This window comes from Chenopodium album, chromosome 14, assembly GCF_948465745.1.
Source record: "Chenopodium album chromosome 14, dcCheAlbu1.1, whole genome shotgun sequence".
NCBI lineage: Eukaryota > Viridiplantae > Streptophyta > Magnoliopsida > Caryophyllales > Amaranthaceae > Chenopodium > Chenopodium album.
In genome coordinates this window covers 796323-813405 of record NC_137847.1, presented here as the reverse complement: position 1 = coordinate 813405, position 17083 = coordinate 796323, and the positions used below count along the sequence as shown (strand labels likewise).

The 17083-nt window shown below is 32.6% G+C and overlaps 1 protein-coding gene across 1 annotated transcript; it reads left to right on the top strand.

Moving 5' to 3' along the window:
• The first annotated feature begins 6769 nt into the window (after window positions 1-6769).
• LOC145579758 (arogenate dehydrogenase 2, chloroplastic-like) lies at window positions 6770-9764 on the top strand. Its single transcript, XM_081636999.1, has 2 exons — window positions 6770-7345; window positions 8643-9764. The coding sequence occupies exons 1-2, from the start codon at window positions 6914-6916 to the stop codon at window positions 9396-9398; spliced, it is 1188 nt and encodes a 395-aa protein (XP_081493125.1). The 5' UTR covers window positions 6770-6913; the 3' UTR covers window positions 9399-9764.
• The last annotated feature ends 7319 nt before the right edge of the window (window positions 9765-17083 follow it).

Genomic DNA, 17083 nt, shown 5'->3' with positions numbered 1-17083 from the left:
TCCTTAAAAATCATGATTAATATAATTTTTATCATTATTATCTTCATTATATCAGCAAATAATTATAAAAATTTATATTTTGCAAATTTACGATCATGTGAATCAAATAAGGTTTCACATAAACTTCGTTATTTTCTCATCCTTCATTATCAGTAAAAAATTACATTTAAAAAAAGTTGATGAACTTTAACTAAAAAAAAAAAAAGCAAAAACAATTTAAAACTGCAAGAATATATGACTATATTCAATAAAATTTTTATTTTTTTTTTGACAACAAATATAATTTAATTTACAAGTACAATTATATTTTTTAAAAAATAAAAATTCAAAACATCTCAGCCTACTAAACATGTGAGAATAAGCTCAACTAAAGTAGGTGTCTGTCGGTATAATGTTTCTTGGTTGTAATAATAACAACGATAGATTTTCATTTTCTTACTTATACCATGCATCTATTTTTTGATGTGCTCTTTTATCTACCATCTTTTTGTCAATGAATTTTGAAGTAATTTTGACATGAGTTACAGGATACTTTTCTACTTCAAAATGTCCTAATCAAAATGATAAAGTTATAATCTGTAAAAACAATCCTTTAAGTGGTTTTCATAGTGATAAAGCTACTCTTAAAATTTGTAATTAACGACGTATTAGTAATAATACTGTCTCAATTAAAAGTTATTTAAATATTACAATATGAATCAAACTAAGCCTTTTTAATTCTGATTTGGATGGTGTTTTGGAAGTTTTTTTTTTTTTTAATTTTATTATTATTATTTATTTAAGTTCTAGTTTTAATTCTTGTGTGTGGGCTCATGTAAGGAGAGATGACAACATTATTGTTGCCCATCATTTAGCCAAGCTTTTTTCCTTCCGGTATAAAACAAACTTGAGTGAATCATTGTCCTCCGGAAATTTCACCTTATGTAATCGGACGCTTTGTCTATTAATTAATACACCGTTTGGTTTCCCTCAAAAAAAAAAAAAAATAAATAAAAATAAAAAAAAAATAAAAAATTAAGCAACTTTGATCAAATGTACGTGTTTAAGTCAACTCAATTTGTTGTATAGCGTTGAGAAAATTAACCCATTTAAACCTGCTCAACAAAAACACCTATCAAACGATTAATCGTATATAATAATTAAAGAGTTGTTACTAGTATAGGGTTGAGGTTAATAAACCCCTAATCACCGCAATTATATGAGAAGAAGCGGACCGAGAGTGAGAGTAGCTTTTTGCGCATGATTTTTTTGATCTTATCCTTAACCATCTTTTTAAACATTTAATTAATAACTTCACATCTTTAATTATCAAAGTGAAAATTTTACATGAATATTGAAAATTTGCATAAATTTTGGTCAATGAAATGAGGTGATGGCTACTGTTTGCTTGCGTACATCGCATTATGTTTTTGGCTTATATGGCTAACTATTTATTAATAAATTATAGACTTAATAGTCAATTCACACGGGTATTGAATTATATTCTTTGATTTAATTTAAAAAATAACAATCTATATTAATAAATTTAGATTAGAAATGTGCATAATCGTAATTAGTTTAAGCTACAAATCTTACAATATTACAAGTGTCAAATTTTTAGATTATATTCCTCATCATTACACTTTTATCATTAAGTGATATGAAATGAAAGTCGTATATCTTGGCGTTTTCTTTGAATTTTTAATCATTGGTTGAATGGAAAACGAGTAGCAATGTACAAATTACTTCCTCCGATCCGTTTCTTTTTACTTGACACGTTTTTTTTAATCACGTTTGTCAATGCACAACTTTAATTATTCATATCTTTAATTATCGATAAACAAAATTATGAAAAGTTGATATTTTGAAGTATATATCGTGACGAATCTAACAAGATCTCACATGACTATATTTTTCATTACATACAAAGCACTAAACAAGATTAAAAGGGAGTATGTATGTGAATAGTGCTAAAGTCAAAACGTGTCAACTAAAAAAAAATAGAGGTAGTATTTATTAATTTTTATTATAAGTAGTGTTATCTTTGACCGGAGAGGCACATGTGATGAACTGATGATGTGAGTAGAGCTAAGATGTTTTTATGTGACATCTAAATCTTCTTTTATTTATAAAAGAGACGTATATTTAGGGCTTTTTCTAATTTACTAAACTGAGCTGAACTGTACTGAACTGATTGAAGCTGATCTGAACTAAATTGAAATAAAGCAGAAGAAAACAGGCCCTTACAGTGTCTATATAATTTTATTTTTTTTAACTAAAAAAAAAAAAAAAAAACTATAAGTAGCTATTGTAGCAAGGATATGCGCCTTCAGAACTCGTTTCCTCAAAACTTTACAGATGCTACACTATAACTATATAAAGATCTAGTGGTACCCATATACTCCATATATAATTATTCTTGGAATATAATTTGACAATATAAAGATTATATAATTGCCTTAAACTAAAAATTTATATACTTTATAATAAACAGGTCTGGGTCACATCCGTTACAGCTGTCCACTTTATACGACTATTGACATCGAAATTTTGTTAATTATTAGGTGTCAGATAGATGTAAATAAGGAGATAATATCAAAAAATATAAGATATTATCTTCAAGATCTCGTAGAATATTTATTTGATAGATATTTTGTTTACTACTCTACAACACTCTATATAAAGAGGGTCGGGATAAAATAATTGTTTCCGTATATCTTTCTTCCTCTTTATTTGTACATTGCAAGTTTGAATTTTTATGGTTTACAACGACCAAGGAGGTTCCACTTCAAAACCATATAGCAATAAAGGGAGTAGCTCCTTAGCCTTATATAGTGGACACAACTTTCTTAGTTCTTCAATGTGGGATACACTTCCAAACACTTTCTACACTCTTCAATGTGGGATAACACACCACTCACATGTGGGTTTTCTCATGGATTCAAGACTTTATCATTAAAAGTAGCATATCTGAGTATTCTCTCCAATACTTTAATTATAATTTTATTGTGACACATTTTATTGGAGAATTTCACTTTCACTATAAGATTTTATTCTTGAAAGTGAGTATAAACAGTCAATTGATTAAAAGAATATTAATTAATTTTACTCTCTCCAATAATTTCATCATAAAATAAAGAATAATTTCACTATAAATTCTCCAATACTTTATCATTATATTGTGACTGATTTTCGATCTAACGTATTAACGTATAGGATCATTATTCTTCCGGTCTCTTCTTACACCCTTTTTATCAGGTTGTTTTTCTTACTTAAAATTAAACATTAGCTAAACAACAATTATTAATGTACTTGTATTATAATGTACTTCGATATTGTATACGAAGTATTACATTATCCACAAAGAATATGTGTATGATGATAATAATAATGCGAAGTTTAGTATAACATCCAAAAATAAATCGACCAACCTAATCGATCAATAATACTAGTTAGTGCATGTCATGGTCGTAAAGGTGATGATGAAACCTAATCTGTTTACTTATTATATCACTAAATTAAAGTTGGATAATTATTTGTTTTTTCTTGAGTATTACCTAATTAATATTGATAATCAATTTTAATTTGGGCCGCCGGCAAAACTTGGTCGTCCCTATAATCATAAGCATTATAATTTTCTGCTAGCTAGTTTACTCACGTGGGAAATTCCATTAAAATCCTTGTTTTTTTAACAGTCAAACATTTTACAAATATATACCAAGTATTTATTTATATCTATTTGCTTCATTTTTTTTTTTCAAAAAAAAAAAAAAAAAAAAATTGGGTTTAAAATTGGTAAACAGTCAAAGGCTGCTAGTCACTATATATAATGTTGTGGTATCATTGCCATTTCTTTAAGTAATTTCTCATAATCAATTGATTAAGGCCTAAATGATCGAGTTTAATTAGTAATTGGAATACCCTCCATCTAATTATCTTAATATACGAAGTACATTACAATTCATTTAGTCAATGCAACAAGTGTTTGATAATAATTTCAATAAGAATGGTTAATACTTTACAATCAATTGAAAGTTAACAATAGATACACTCAATTGAAAAATTGACACTTATATGTCATATTAAACAATTTATACCTTTAATCGTTTAAAAAGAATATTAATTAATTTTTTCACTTCCGTAAATGTGTGTCAAGGACTCAATTAAGCCCACATGTTGTGATTATAAACAACGGAGAAAGTAAAATTTAGGTTATTAATATAAGTATATAGTACCAACCTAATTTACCTTTTTGGAATATTTTGTTTTATAATAATTAAATTAACTCATTAATATATAGATAAATAGTACAATATCTACAACGGAAATCAAAACTAGCAAATACGACTATATATGGAGTAATCGTTTAAATAAAACCAACCATGCATTTTATATTAGGTTGACTATGACCAAAATTATTAGCCATAAAATTATTAGTCTGATTTGCCTCCCTAAACAATGGTAATTTGACCTAACCAACTCGAAAAAAATTCAGTTATCGATGGTCCTATATCCAATACTCTTGATGGAACTAACTGCTAATTAACGGATTTCATAGTTTATGTCTCACCATTTATTGTGAGTATTCATCGTAATTTTGGTTACAAATACATGTAAGTCTCAGTAATGTCTCATACTAAATATAGCAAGCTAAAATAACTTTAATTTCACCAACAAGTAGAAAGCTGACTTTGCTATATTCGTTACACCTTTTAATTTCCTTGTTTAATTTAACCTTTACTTTTGTAATATAATGGCTAGGTCAAACATTTAAATTTCCTATTATTCTAAAATGTTTTGGGTCAAATTAACTATTTATTAAGATATTTCCCCAAGAAAACTAAAACAAATTAATGTGTCGCCTTACCTAACTCGATCATACATACCATACCTAATACATGTAAAATGTCGAAATAGCTTTGAGGAGATTTGCCTGTACTAATTAATTCTTTTGGTGTAATAAGATCGATTTGACATGGTTATATATGACCATATAATGATATAGAGTGATACACGGAATATCTTATTATTATTATACATGATCACATAATGATTCATAAAACCATAACGGAGTATAAAATATTAACTCTGATATCTTATAAGGCATACAATTAATTAGTGTGGCTGACATTGACATATTGTAATACATTATAATTAATATTTAGTTTATTGCATTGGGAGATCTGTTTATCGCATGTCATAATGTCCAATTTCTTATCTAACGATTATTTTGCATCACAATTCAAAGTATATTTAGTACGGCAAGTTAATCCATATTTGTAGTAAGAAGTAGCTTAGCATGATTGGTCAACTTATCCAATTTTATTAACCTAAATACTTCAATAGAATTTTCACCCGATAAACGAAATTGGACATAAACAACTTAGAGTAAAACTTAGCTTGATTAACACACAAGTATATTTAATGAAATTAACCTTCAAACTCCTATCCTAAGTTCATGTACTGTTCTTTTTACCTTGATATAAGAATTCAATCAAATCTGGTTTTACCTTATGTACACATGATTACACCTATTTGTTGCTTAATTTTTTTTTTTAGGTGAATTGAATGTATTCTAAATCAAACCAATACTAGGGATATTTGGTTAAAGGGTTTTGAAGCAAAAAGAGCTATTTAATCATTTTAAAAAGCTATTTGGGTTGTTCGTTTGAGAAAGAGTTACTCGTATTTAAACGAGTTTTTGGGTCTAAAAAGGTCAAAATAGCTAACAATTATTTATCTTCTTTGCATACATACACAACTAATTTCGATCGGCTAGTTAAAACAATTAATACAAACATATCAGCTAGTCAAAATAGCTACTATTTTCATTTTTAATAAGTATTACAGTTTGACCAAACACGCATGTCGAGACACTAATTTGACCATTAATTTATCCAATTATATATTAGTAAAATCATAGGAAATTTTATAATATGAAAGTATACATACATTATTAACGAATCTAACAATATATTATATAATAATATTTTTTTTTTATGTATTGATAAATTAATCAAGTCAAAACCATTATATAAATAGTGAAAAAAGTCAAAATGTAATGCTTATTAAAACACGGAGAGAGTAACAATTAATTACTAAACAAGACTTAGGCCATGTTTGGTAATTAGAGTTTTGACAAAAAATGAGCTTATTTGACCAAGTTAGAGGTTTGACTACACAAATCATCTTATTTAGTTGTTTGGTAAAAGAGCTTTTTAAATGAGCTTATTGAGGCAACTAAGCTAATTTGTAAAAAGCTAAAAAATAGAGCCTTTTAGATTAGCTTATTGAGTAATGGATGTCAAAAGACAATTTTATCCTAAAAGTTACTCTAATTCACATTCTTGCCCTCCCAATTTCTTACACTAGTCAAGTAAAAAAAAAAAAAAAAAATTATCAATGTCCTAAATTGTCATTTTATATGTTCAATTAACAAACAACTACAAATAATAAGCTAATTTTACCAAACAACTCTACATAAAAAGTTCTTATAAATCAGCTAGTCAAAACAGGTAATGCAACCAGCTAATCAAAACAGCTAATACAACTAGTTTTTACCAATCAACTAACTGCTATTTACCAAACAAGGCCTTATAATACAAATTACAAAATCAAGTATCCATGATTAAAAAAAAAAAATGATGAGTAATATAAAAAAGTAGGTCCCACCTAAAAACACTACCCACCATTACAAGTTGACATGTGTCAAAATCACCCCAAAAAAGTCTAAAGAGAGGAAGGTGGTGTCCTCTACTACTCCTATTAGTACTACTAACTTCTATAAAATCCAACCATTTCTCTTCCCAATAACTCGTTGCCAAGATCTAGCTTATTAGTCCTAACTCTTAGCCCCCCAACTTTGTCCACCTACCCCTCTCTCTCTATTCTCTACTTCTCATTCTCTTTATTATTCCTTAAATAGTAAATAAATATGCTTTCCATCTCATCATTCCACCCTTCCACCGCGGCCGCCGCCGTCAACCGCCACTCACAACATTGCTCAGCCTTATTTTCTCCTCCTACTCACCTCGCTATCCCTCTCCGCCACCGCCGCAACAACAACCTTCATGTTCGTTGTGGCGGCGGTGGTGGCTCGGAGTCTAATGAATTTGTTGTGTCCTCATCAATTTCATCATCATCAACTCGGGGTTGTAGTGACCCCCTTGAAGTTGCTAATAGAGATGTTAAGCTTAAGATTGGTATTATTGGGTTTGGTAACTTTGGTCAGTTTTTGGCTAAGACTATTGCTCAGCAAGGTCATAGAGTTTTGGCTTATTCTAGGTCGGATTACTCCCGTGCTGCTAAGGAGATCGGCGTCGAGTATTTCTCTGACGCCGATGATTTATGTGAGGAGCATCCTGAGGTGAGCCTTTTTATTTTTATTTAGTCACGTTTACTATTTTGCGATATTTTTTCTTGTCATAATTATTATAACTTGTGGTTGCTCAAAAATACTAGTTAGTCGTTTCATTTGTGGTTATTGTGATAAGTTGAGATAATGGGACTGGGACAATAATTTCGAAAGAGTGGGAATTATTTTGGTTGAAACTTTTTTTTTTAAAAAAAAAAAATAGGCAACTTGCATAGATAATTCAAGTATCTTTTTATTAGTTGGCCCATAATAAATGACCTAGTCTAACAATTAAACATGTCTCACTTTTAAGTATAAATTTTTAAAGAGTCGATATCATTGTTTTTGGTGTTTAGAAAGCCGTAGGGCAGGATGAAAACATATCTCAGAATTTCCTAGAATAGAGAGGAAAGCTCTAACCACTTGAGTTATCCCTAACTCTCAGAGTCGATATCATTTTTTGATAAATTAAAACAAATAAGGAGTACTAATGAAGTCCATAAACTTGATTATTTTATGGCTTGTAACATTATTAACATGACAATTATCCATTGTGAAAATATTAATTATTATATCACCTAGTTTAGCCGGTTTATGAAATTGTAGCAAATGACGTACAATAATAGTGTGTGGTGTACTTTGATTTTTAATTCATTAGCCTATTCAAGTATTTCGCAAAAAATGACAGAATATACAAGTTAGAAAATGGAGCTACCAAATAAAAAAAGAAAAAAAAAAAGGTTAGAAAATGGGATGTTATAATGACATAAAGTAGCCATACGCAAAATTTCGAATCGTTTTTCTTTGACCACGTCGTGTTTATTTAAAAAAGTCACAAGAAGGTCAATTATTTATTTTGTAATCCATCACTTTCTAAAAGTAAAATCTAAATCGCTCCTTTACTTGTTGTGACATTTTGATGATTGAAAATCTGGTATGTAGAGACTCGAGAGGGTCGTAAAGGACAGTGTTGTAAATGTGATCGAATTTTAAAATCAAGCGTGACTTGTCTACATTCTAAACTATTCTATTTTATCATGCAATGAACCGAATTACTAGTCAAATTGATGTACGTAGTACAATAATGAATTTTACAATTTTAGTCCCCATTGGTCTCCTCTAGTCGTCCTAGTAAAATATCTCATGTATTAAGTTGGTTATGTTCACGCGGTTTTGTAGCACTAGTAGTTATTTTCATTATTACAACATTATTGTTCATCAATAAATTGGATTTGGTAGGAAATACAGGGTACGAAGTACTAGCTTGACAAATTCTAATTTGTGTACGTTATTGTTATCTTTTTTTCAGGTGATCCTTCTATGCACCTCTATCCTCTCAACGGAGAAAGTCCTCCGCTCGCTCCCCCTCCACCGCCTTCGTCGGTCCACCCTCTTCGCGGATGTCCTCTCGGTCAAGGAGTTCCCCCGCTCCCTCTTCCTACAAGTCCTTCCTAAGGACTTTGACATCCTTTGCACCCACCCAATGTTTGGCCCTGATTCGGGCAAGAATGGGTGGGGCGGGCTCCCATTTGTCTTTGACAAGGTCCGGGTCGGGTCAGACCCGGCCCGGACCTCTCGAGCCGAGGCATTCCTAGACGTCTTCAGGAATGCCGGGTGTAGGATGGTGGAGATGACCTGCGCCGACCATGACAAGCACGCGGCCGGGTCACAATTTATAACCCACATGATGGGCCGGGTTTTGGAGAAGTTAGCCCTTGAAAATACACCAATTAACACAAAAGGGTATGAAAGTTTGTTGAATTTGGTGGATAATACAGCAAGAGATAGCTTTGAGTTGTTTTATGGATTGTTTTTGTACAATAAAAATGCAATGGAACAGTTGGATAGAATGGATTGGGCTTTTGAGATGGTAAAGAAGCAACTTTCTGGTTATTTGCATGATCTTGTTAGAAAACAATTGATGCTAGAGACTAATAATGAACAAAATGGGGTTGATCAAACATTCATGCTTCCTTCTCCTAGTGATGATCGTCTTCAAATACCTCCCTCGTCTGAGATTCCAGAGAAGAAGGCCGATTTTGTGGTGGTCAATGGTACTAGGTAGACAAGGTAGTGTTAACAAATAAAGAAATCGACGACAACAGCAAGCAACAACGACAACAACAACAATAACAATATTCGAGCACGTGCGTATTGAGCCGTTGGTGCTAGAGAGGGGATACAGGATGCTTTGGGGGTTCCTGAATCCATTGCATCCTCATTAGCTGCATTTTTTTGTTACTGATGGTTATGTACCTATGTTTTTTTTTGCTCAAGTAGTATAATTAGGTTACTAAGCATGTATAATATTAATCAAAGTAAATTATAGCTAAGTGAAAGTAAGTTTCATGAGATGATAAATAAATGTACAAATCATGAAAGTTAATTTATTTTTTCATGTGTTAATTAATAAAATGACACTTTAAAGTTTAAACAACATCAAGGTGGGACTCTGCTTTTACACATGTTGTATTCTTCATTTCAGTTTAAACTGTTGGCATACCTCAATTTTATAAGCTAATTAGCATATCATCTAACACCTCAACCACCAAGGTCCAATATTAAATGTGCATATGTCATGCATATACGCTTAATTGTGGAGTATGTTAGCATATAACCTCCCTAAAAGTAAAAAATTTAGATAAATAGATGACTTTAAAAGTATATTAAAAGTTTTCCTCAAAATCTATATCTCCACTCGACCACTCCTTAGTTTATTTGGAACGTAACTCTCCTTTTAATTTTGTTTTGTCCTAATTTTAACTTGTATCGATTTATATTACTTACGTATCAAAGATACGAAATCAATATTGATCGATCCATCACTCTCTTCAATCAATTGTCATGCATCTATCAAAACAATTAAATTGCGTGCAAAATGGTAGTAGAAATTTATGTGGCTGTCTAAACGAGAAGTGCGTTTCATGCATGCTAACTTCCTATTAATTTTGGAGCGTTCGTTATAATATTCTTTCTCAATCAAGTCCCAAATTGCAAATTTAATTCTCAGAGAAAAAAAAAATCACCGAATTAATTGCATGTTTGCCAATAATTCTAAATAGCTTATAGTATAGATTATCCTCGACTGTAATTATAACAATTAAATTCATAAAGATCGTGTTGCATTATACTTTATACGTACTAAAATAATTAATTAATGTACTATATATGGAGTATTGTACTATTAAAGATCCGAACAAAATCACAAAAAATAAAAAGTCAAGCTTATATATATTTGGCTTACCTTAACGTGGCTTGGCTTGAAATTAAAGGTTGAACATAACTCATCTTGGCTCAATTCTTAAATAATTAAGTGGAAATGAACATGGCATTTATAAGAATTCAAGTAAAGAAAAATTATTATTGGTATTGTTTTCAATAATTTTAAATCTTAATTATAAGAGTTTTCATCAAGTATACGGTATAATTATTACTCGTAAAATGGATCGGAGTAGAAATACAACATTGGTTAGACGAACAGTTTAGGTCGACTCAATCATTAAATTGGTTAATTATGATCAATAGTTGGTGTTTGATCAAGTCAAATAAAGTTGAGTGCCTAGTAAAAAGGTTAGCTTTAATTGCTAGAAAATCCTATCCTATTGTTGGTCCAAGTATCACCGAATGAATGACATTATTAAAATATGGATTAATACATGTCTCTAATTAGCAATACATATATGTTCTGCTTAGAGTTTTCATATAGATTTAGTTTTCAAATATTTGTAATGAGAGTATGAGACATGCATAATGATTTACTCCGTAACAACTTTTCAAATAGAAATATGTTGCGATTAATAAATTAAAAATAGATGATAAGGCCGATCATATATAAGAGTACGTATGAGAAAATAAACAAAAGTTGATTTGAAGTTCTACGTGGTATATACTACAACGGACACCTATAAATGATCAAAATGACAAAATACAAAGATTATAAGTGATAATGTAATATATTGCATGGTCTGAACTAATTAAGTACAAATTAAATGAACTGATTAGTTTTCTATATTGTCAAACATCCCAAGAAAAGGGATAAGGTAGGTGTCAATTTGACGAAATTACTTTAATTTAAGTTGGTTGCAAAAAATCAATTATGAAGGTATTGTGTTCATACTCTTCTTCTAATTTTGTCTGCAAAACTACGTGTTGTTGTATCTTCCTCAAATAGAAAGGAAAAAAAAAAAACTACGTGTTGTATTATTGTTAAGGCACCTCATCAATTAGTTCACTTCTTTTAATTATTCTATTTGCAAGGTTTTTTTTTTTTTTTTTTTTTTTTTTTTTTTTTTTGGTGACAAAGAGAACTACAAAAGCACTAAAAGAAACAACGAAGCAACTCCCTACGGTGGCCAGCAGCAGCAAGGGAGTGAGCTTCAACAACAGAAGACCTATGAACCTTTCTAAAATGACACGAAAGAAAGGACAACAAAATCTGGCGAATGTCGTGAACAAGCCAAACCACCGAGATGTCCGAAGGCGTAGCTTCCAAGAGCAATCTAGGAATAACCGCACAGTCCGACAAAAGCAACAAACGAGTGAACCCCTGCTGGAGAGCATGCTTGAGACCCACACGCAAGTAATTTCGAATGAAGCGCAGAACCATCCATACAAGCCCGAGCACCACCACCTAAACAATGATAAGGATCCGAACTCCAAAAACACCAGCCTGCCCTCGCACTAAGAGTCTCCTTTTCCCAAGCTCCGTCAAACATCAAAATAAAATCACACACATCACTCAGCTCCCACCTTAGAACGTAATAAAAGGGAAAGGAAGAGAACCCCGGAGGAGAACCAGCCGAACTATCAATGGTAGTGCGTGCCTCCTTACTTCTGGTCGACCAACTGAAAGTTACCTCAAGTACAGAGGAGGGAGAATAAACCTCTGAACGGAATCTAACATTGTTTCTAGTCACCCAAATAGCCCAGCATATCCCAAAGAAAAGATCTATTATAGTCCAATCCTTAGAAGCTGCATAACCAGTGACTATCTCTGTAAACCACACATGAAAAGGAACGGAAGTGGAGGAAGAAGTAGGAGGAGCCCAAGGCCCAGACCTCCATAACATACGGGTAAACGAATAGTCTCGAAACAGGTGATCAACCGATTCAGGAGCTTGGCCACAAAACACACAAGTAGAATCAATAGGCAAACCTTTCTGCACGAGTAATGCCGCCGTGGGGATAGCACTATGTAATAATTTCTAAGTGAACATCTTTCATTTAGGAAGAATAGGCAAACCCCATAAACGCTTCCACCAAGCCTCGGGAAGCCCAGCAGCCCCCACGGGAAACTGCTGAGAAAGCAGACAGGAATAAGCCAACTTCGTGGTGAAAGAACCATCCCGAGTATACTTTCAGTAGACAAAGTTATCAATCCTTTGCTTGGGACGCGCTAAAGCAAGAATAGATGACGCAATAGGCGGAGGAAACAGATGTCGAACCAAATACGCATTCCAGGACATAGAGCCGGGAAGCAATAACTCAGACACCGTACTAGGACGGTCCATAGCCAGACTGATATCCTTGAAAACAACATCAATTTTAGGAAGCCACGAATCATTCAGAATACTAACCCTGTCTCCGGAACCAACCTTCCTAGTTGCTCCCATAGAAAACACCGAACCATCCTGTAATAGACTACGACTACCCCATGAAGGACGAGCAGAAGAATTAGCAGGATTAGTAGAAAGCAAAGAAGGGTATTTAGCCCTAAGAACCCTGGAAACTAGAAGTTGGAGATGATGCATGAGACGCTGGGATTGCTTGGCAAGCAAGGCCAAGTTAAACGAGCGAAGATGGCGGATCCCCAGACCACCTAAACCTTTAGGCAGATGCAACTCAGAATATGAGGCTAAAGCCATACCTTTCGACTCCTTGCGCGATTTCCACCAAAATCGAGCAATAAGGCTATCCAACCGATCGCAAATAGTAGAAGGAACTTTAAACACTGAAAGAATATGGTTAAAAGAGGCCACCAAAATGGAGTTAATAATGACCAATTTAGCTGCTGCCGACAAGCCAAGGGAGGCAAAGGACGACAAGCGTTGAACTACCTTATCCACCATAAACTGAAAATCCTTACACTTGCTACGACCCAGATCAACCGGGAGACCTAAGTAATTACCAATGGAAGGACGAGCCTGCATTTGGACCGCCGACGATAGGAAATCCCTAAAATCTTCATGTGTATTGCGACTGAATCTAACAAATGACTTCTGCAAATTTATCATCTGGCCAGAAACCAAGCAGAATTCATTAGTCACTGAAAGAATCTGCTCACAAGTCGTCGGCGAGGTACGGAAAAACATTAAGGCATCATCCGCAAAGAACATATGAGATATAGAAGGAGCCCTGTGAGAAATACGCAGTCCTTGGAACAAGCCATTCCATTCGTCCCGACAAAGCATCAAAGAGAAAACTTCCATGCATAGGACAAACAAATAAGGAGATAAGGGGTCGCCCGGAGTAGACCACATCTCGGACGAAAGGGTTTGGTAGGAGATCCGTTAACTAGAATCTGATACGAAACCGTAGTGACACACTGCTGTAAAATGTGGACCCACTAGGGGGAAACCCAAAATGGCGGAGAGTCTCCCAAAGAAAATCCCAGTTGACCCTATCATAGGCTTTATTCATATCAAGCTTTAACGCAGCAGGGCACCGTTTAGAAGAAGAGGTGTCCATGTAAGATAAAAGTTCATGAGCAAGTAAACTATTATCTACCATTAGCCTACCCGGGACGAAAGCTATCTGAGAATATGAAATTAGAGAAGGTAACACTCGACGCAGCCTATTCGTCAAGCACTTAGCAATGCATTTATACAAGATATTACATAAACCAATTGGACGAAACTGAGAGGGAGTTTCAGGGTGGTCCACCTTAGGCAGAAGGACTAAAAAAGTACGATTCCATTCTTTTAGTAAATAACCATGGGCAAAAAAATACTAAATGGCATCAATGACTTGAGGACCTACCACAGCCCAGTGAGACTTGAAAAAACCAGCAGTGAAACCATCAGGCCCTGGAGATTTGTCATCACCAATATGGAACATGGCATCTTTGATGTCAAAAGAAGAAAAGGGTTGCAGAAGAAACTGACGGTCTCGATCTGACAACATCGGAGTGTCCAGACTATCCCAAAGACACCTAGCCGGAGTAGGAGCAGTATCCTGACAGTTATAAATCAACGAAAAATATTGTGCCAAAAGATGAGAAATGCCAACTTGGTCCGAAATCCAGGAGTTATTCTCATCCTGAAGACTCATAATCTTATTCCTACGATGACGAGTCTGCACTGAACGAAAAAGAAGCCTGGAATGGCAATCTCCCAAAGCATCCCATTTAACTTTACAACGCTGTTTCCAGTAGAGAAATGAAGTCTGAGCTCGAGAAACCATATCCTCTCGGAGCATGATTAGAGAACGCCGATCATTAGGATCCATCACATCCAAAGAACTAGATACAACCGATCTCTGCAAATCCTTCCAGTCAATGCCCCACTGTCTTTTATGGTTAACACACCACGACAGAAGATTCTGCTTCAAACCATCAAGCTTCCTAGAAATTGAAAACATTCGGGAACTAGGACAAAATTCTTTCCAATTAGAACAAATAAGTGAGGTAATCTCACGTAAACATAAGCACCAATTCTCTATCTTGTAAGGGCGTCTCTTAATATTGGTAAACCCAGATTCTCGCAAAATAATAGCTGAGAGAATAAAATAGGCTGATGAGAAATTGAGGCATTCGGATGTAAATCCAATCAAGAGGAAGTGGCATATATATATCCTCTATCTAATCTCTCATAGGTAGGGTTCTGAAATTGTCCATTTGTCCACGTAAAATGGGGTCCAGAAAAGGGAATGTCCAATAACTGAGAATGAAGTTTCCATTCTAAGAAGCCATGCCTACCAGGAATATCAAAAGATCCACCTACTTTGTCAGTAAGATATTCCACCTGATTAAAATCACCCAAAGTCCAAACCTATGCTATTATTCCACCTGATTAAAATCACCCAAAGTTTCTATTTGCAAGTTATTATATACTCCAAAGTCCAAACCTATGCTTGGTACATGGAATCAAACACGAATATTCTCTTCGTTCCTTTTTATCTAACCTATAAAGATTTGATTATTTTAAGTGGATGTGCCAGTAATATATACTAGCATGGACATCTTAAACCAGAAACGCGGCAAACAAAAATGAACGGAGTGAAGTACACTTTTACGACCTATCTTCCCTTACCTATTTATCCTCTGCATAGGCTATATTACAACAATTATTGCATACTACATATTAGAATTTACAAGATATCCTACATTAGCTATTTACCTACCTTTAATTTGTATCACAATGTAAACGCTCCAAGCCTCCAGTATATATATATATATATATATATATATATATATATATATATATATATATATATATATATATATATATATATATATATATATATATATATATATATATATATATATATATATATATATATATATATATATATATATATATATATATATATATATATGAGTATATATATGACCTCATGTCAAAGACTAAGTAAAACTTAAAGTTCAAAGTCTTGCACTTACCTACCAAGTAAAGCTAAATATTTCTTATATGAAATAAAAGTTTAACAATTAAAGTAGAAAGCATAAATATTTGACCAACCCATGTCGATACAAAGCCAAACTAGTGGCATCTTTTACTTAATTGCACCAAACATTAGTAAAAGATCCAAATATAAACAACTAGCCTCAATACAAACTAATTAATTATTTCAATGAGCATCTAATTATCCCTCCATGCATTCCCATCATCCCATATATGTAAACTTCTCGTGGAGGTCATGTTTATGGCACGAAAATCAAAGATTTTTTTTTAAAAAAATGTTAGATTTAACGGTTTTGCATAGTGGTGAATCAATTTTTTTTTTTTTTGTCTTTTTGAATGGTATTTTAAAATAATTTTTTTTGGTAGTAATGTCAAAAAGTGGATTATTTGTGGGTAGTAAAATACAAAATTTTCAATTAATTATTATATTATTATAATGGTATTACATGTATTATAGTGTTGAGAGTGAAAAAGATGTTCATCATATCCTAATTAACAATCTCATGCAATTGAGATTGTGTTTTTGTGTACCCATCCTAATTTATTGAGACCCATTAGATCCATTCCTAAATGTAGGAGTTGGTATTTTTGGAATCAAACCAATCATTTATTCATTAATTAATTTAAAATATAATTATAAATTTCCTAATATTTTTTTTAATAGATTAAGGGCCTGTTCACTTTATCTTAATTTCAGTTCAGTTCAGCTCAGTTCAGCTCAGTTCAGCTCCAATTAGTTCAGTTCAGTTCAGCTCCTAATTTCCCTCTCTCATAAAATATTCATTTTAGCTCAATTCAGCTCCAATCAGTCCTGTTCAGCTCAGTTCTGCTCATTTCAGTAATGTGATCAGACCCTAATTTTCTAATATAAAACTAGGTTATTGGGTCCAGGTGGTGCCTCATTTTTTTTATATTTTTTTTTGGTGCAATCATTTAATTTATTATTACACGACAAATGTCTCTATATTCTTATATGAGGCTTGAATGCTAGTTAATTAAAAATAATTTTATTTTTTGTAAAAATAAACTAACTATATATATATATATATATATATATATATATATATATATATATATATATATATATATATATATATATATATATATATATATATATATATATATATAT

Excerpts from the sequence above, each read along its gene's own strand:
- LOC145579758 (XM_081636999.1), top strand. The coding sequence starts at position 6,914 with ATGCTTTCCATCTCATCATTCCACCCTTCCACCGCGGCCGCCGCCGTC. Across the intron at positions 7,346-8,642 it reads TATGTGAGGAGCATCCTGAG|GTGATCCTTCTATGCACCTC; the intron begins GTGAGCCTTTTT and ends TCTTTTTTTCAG.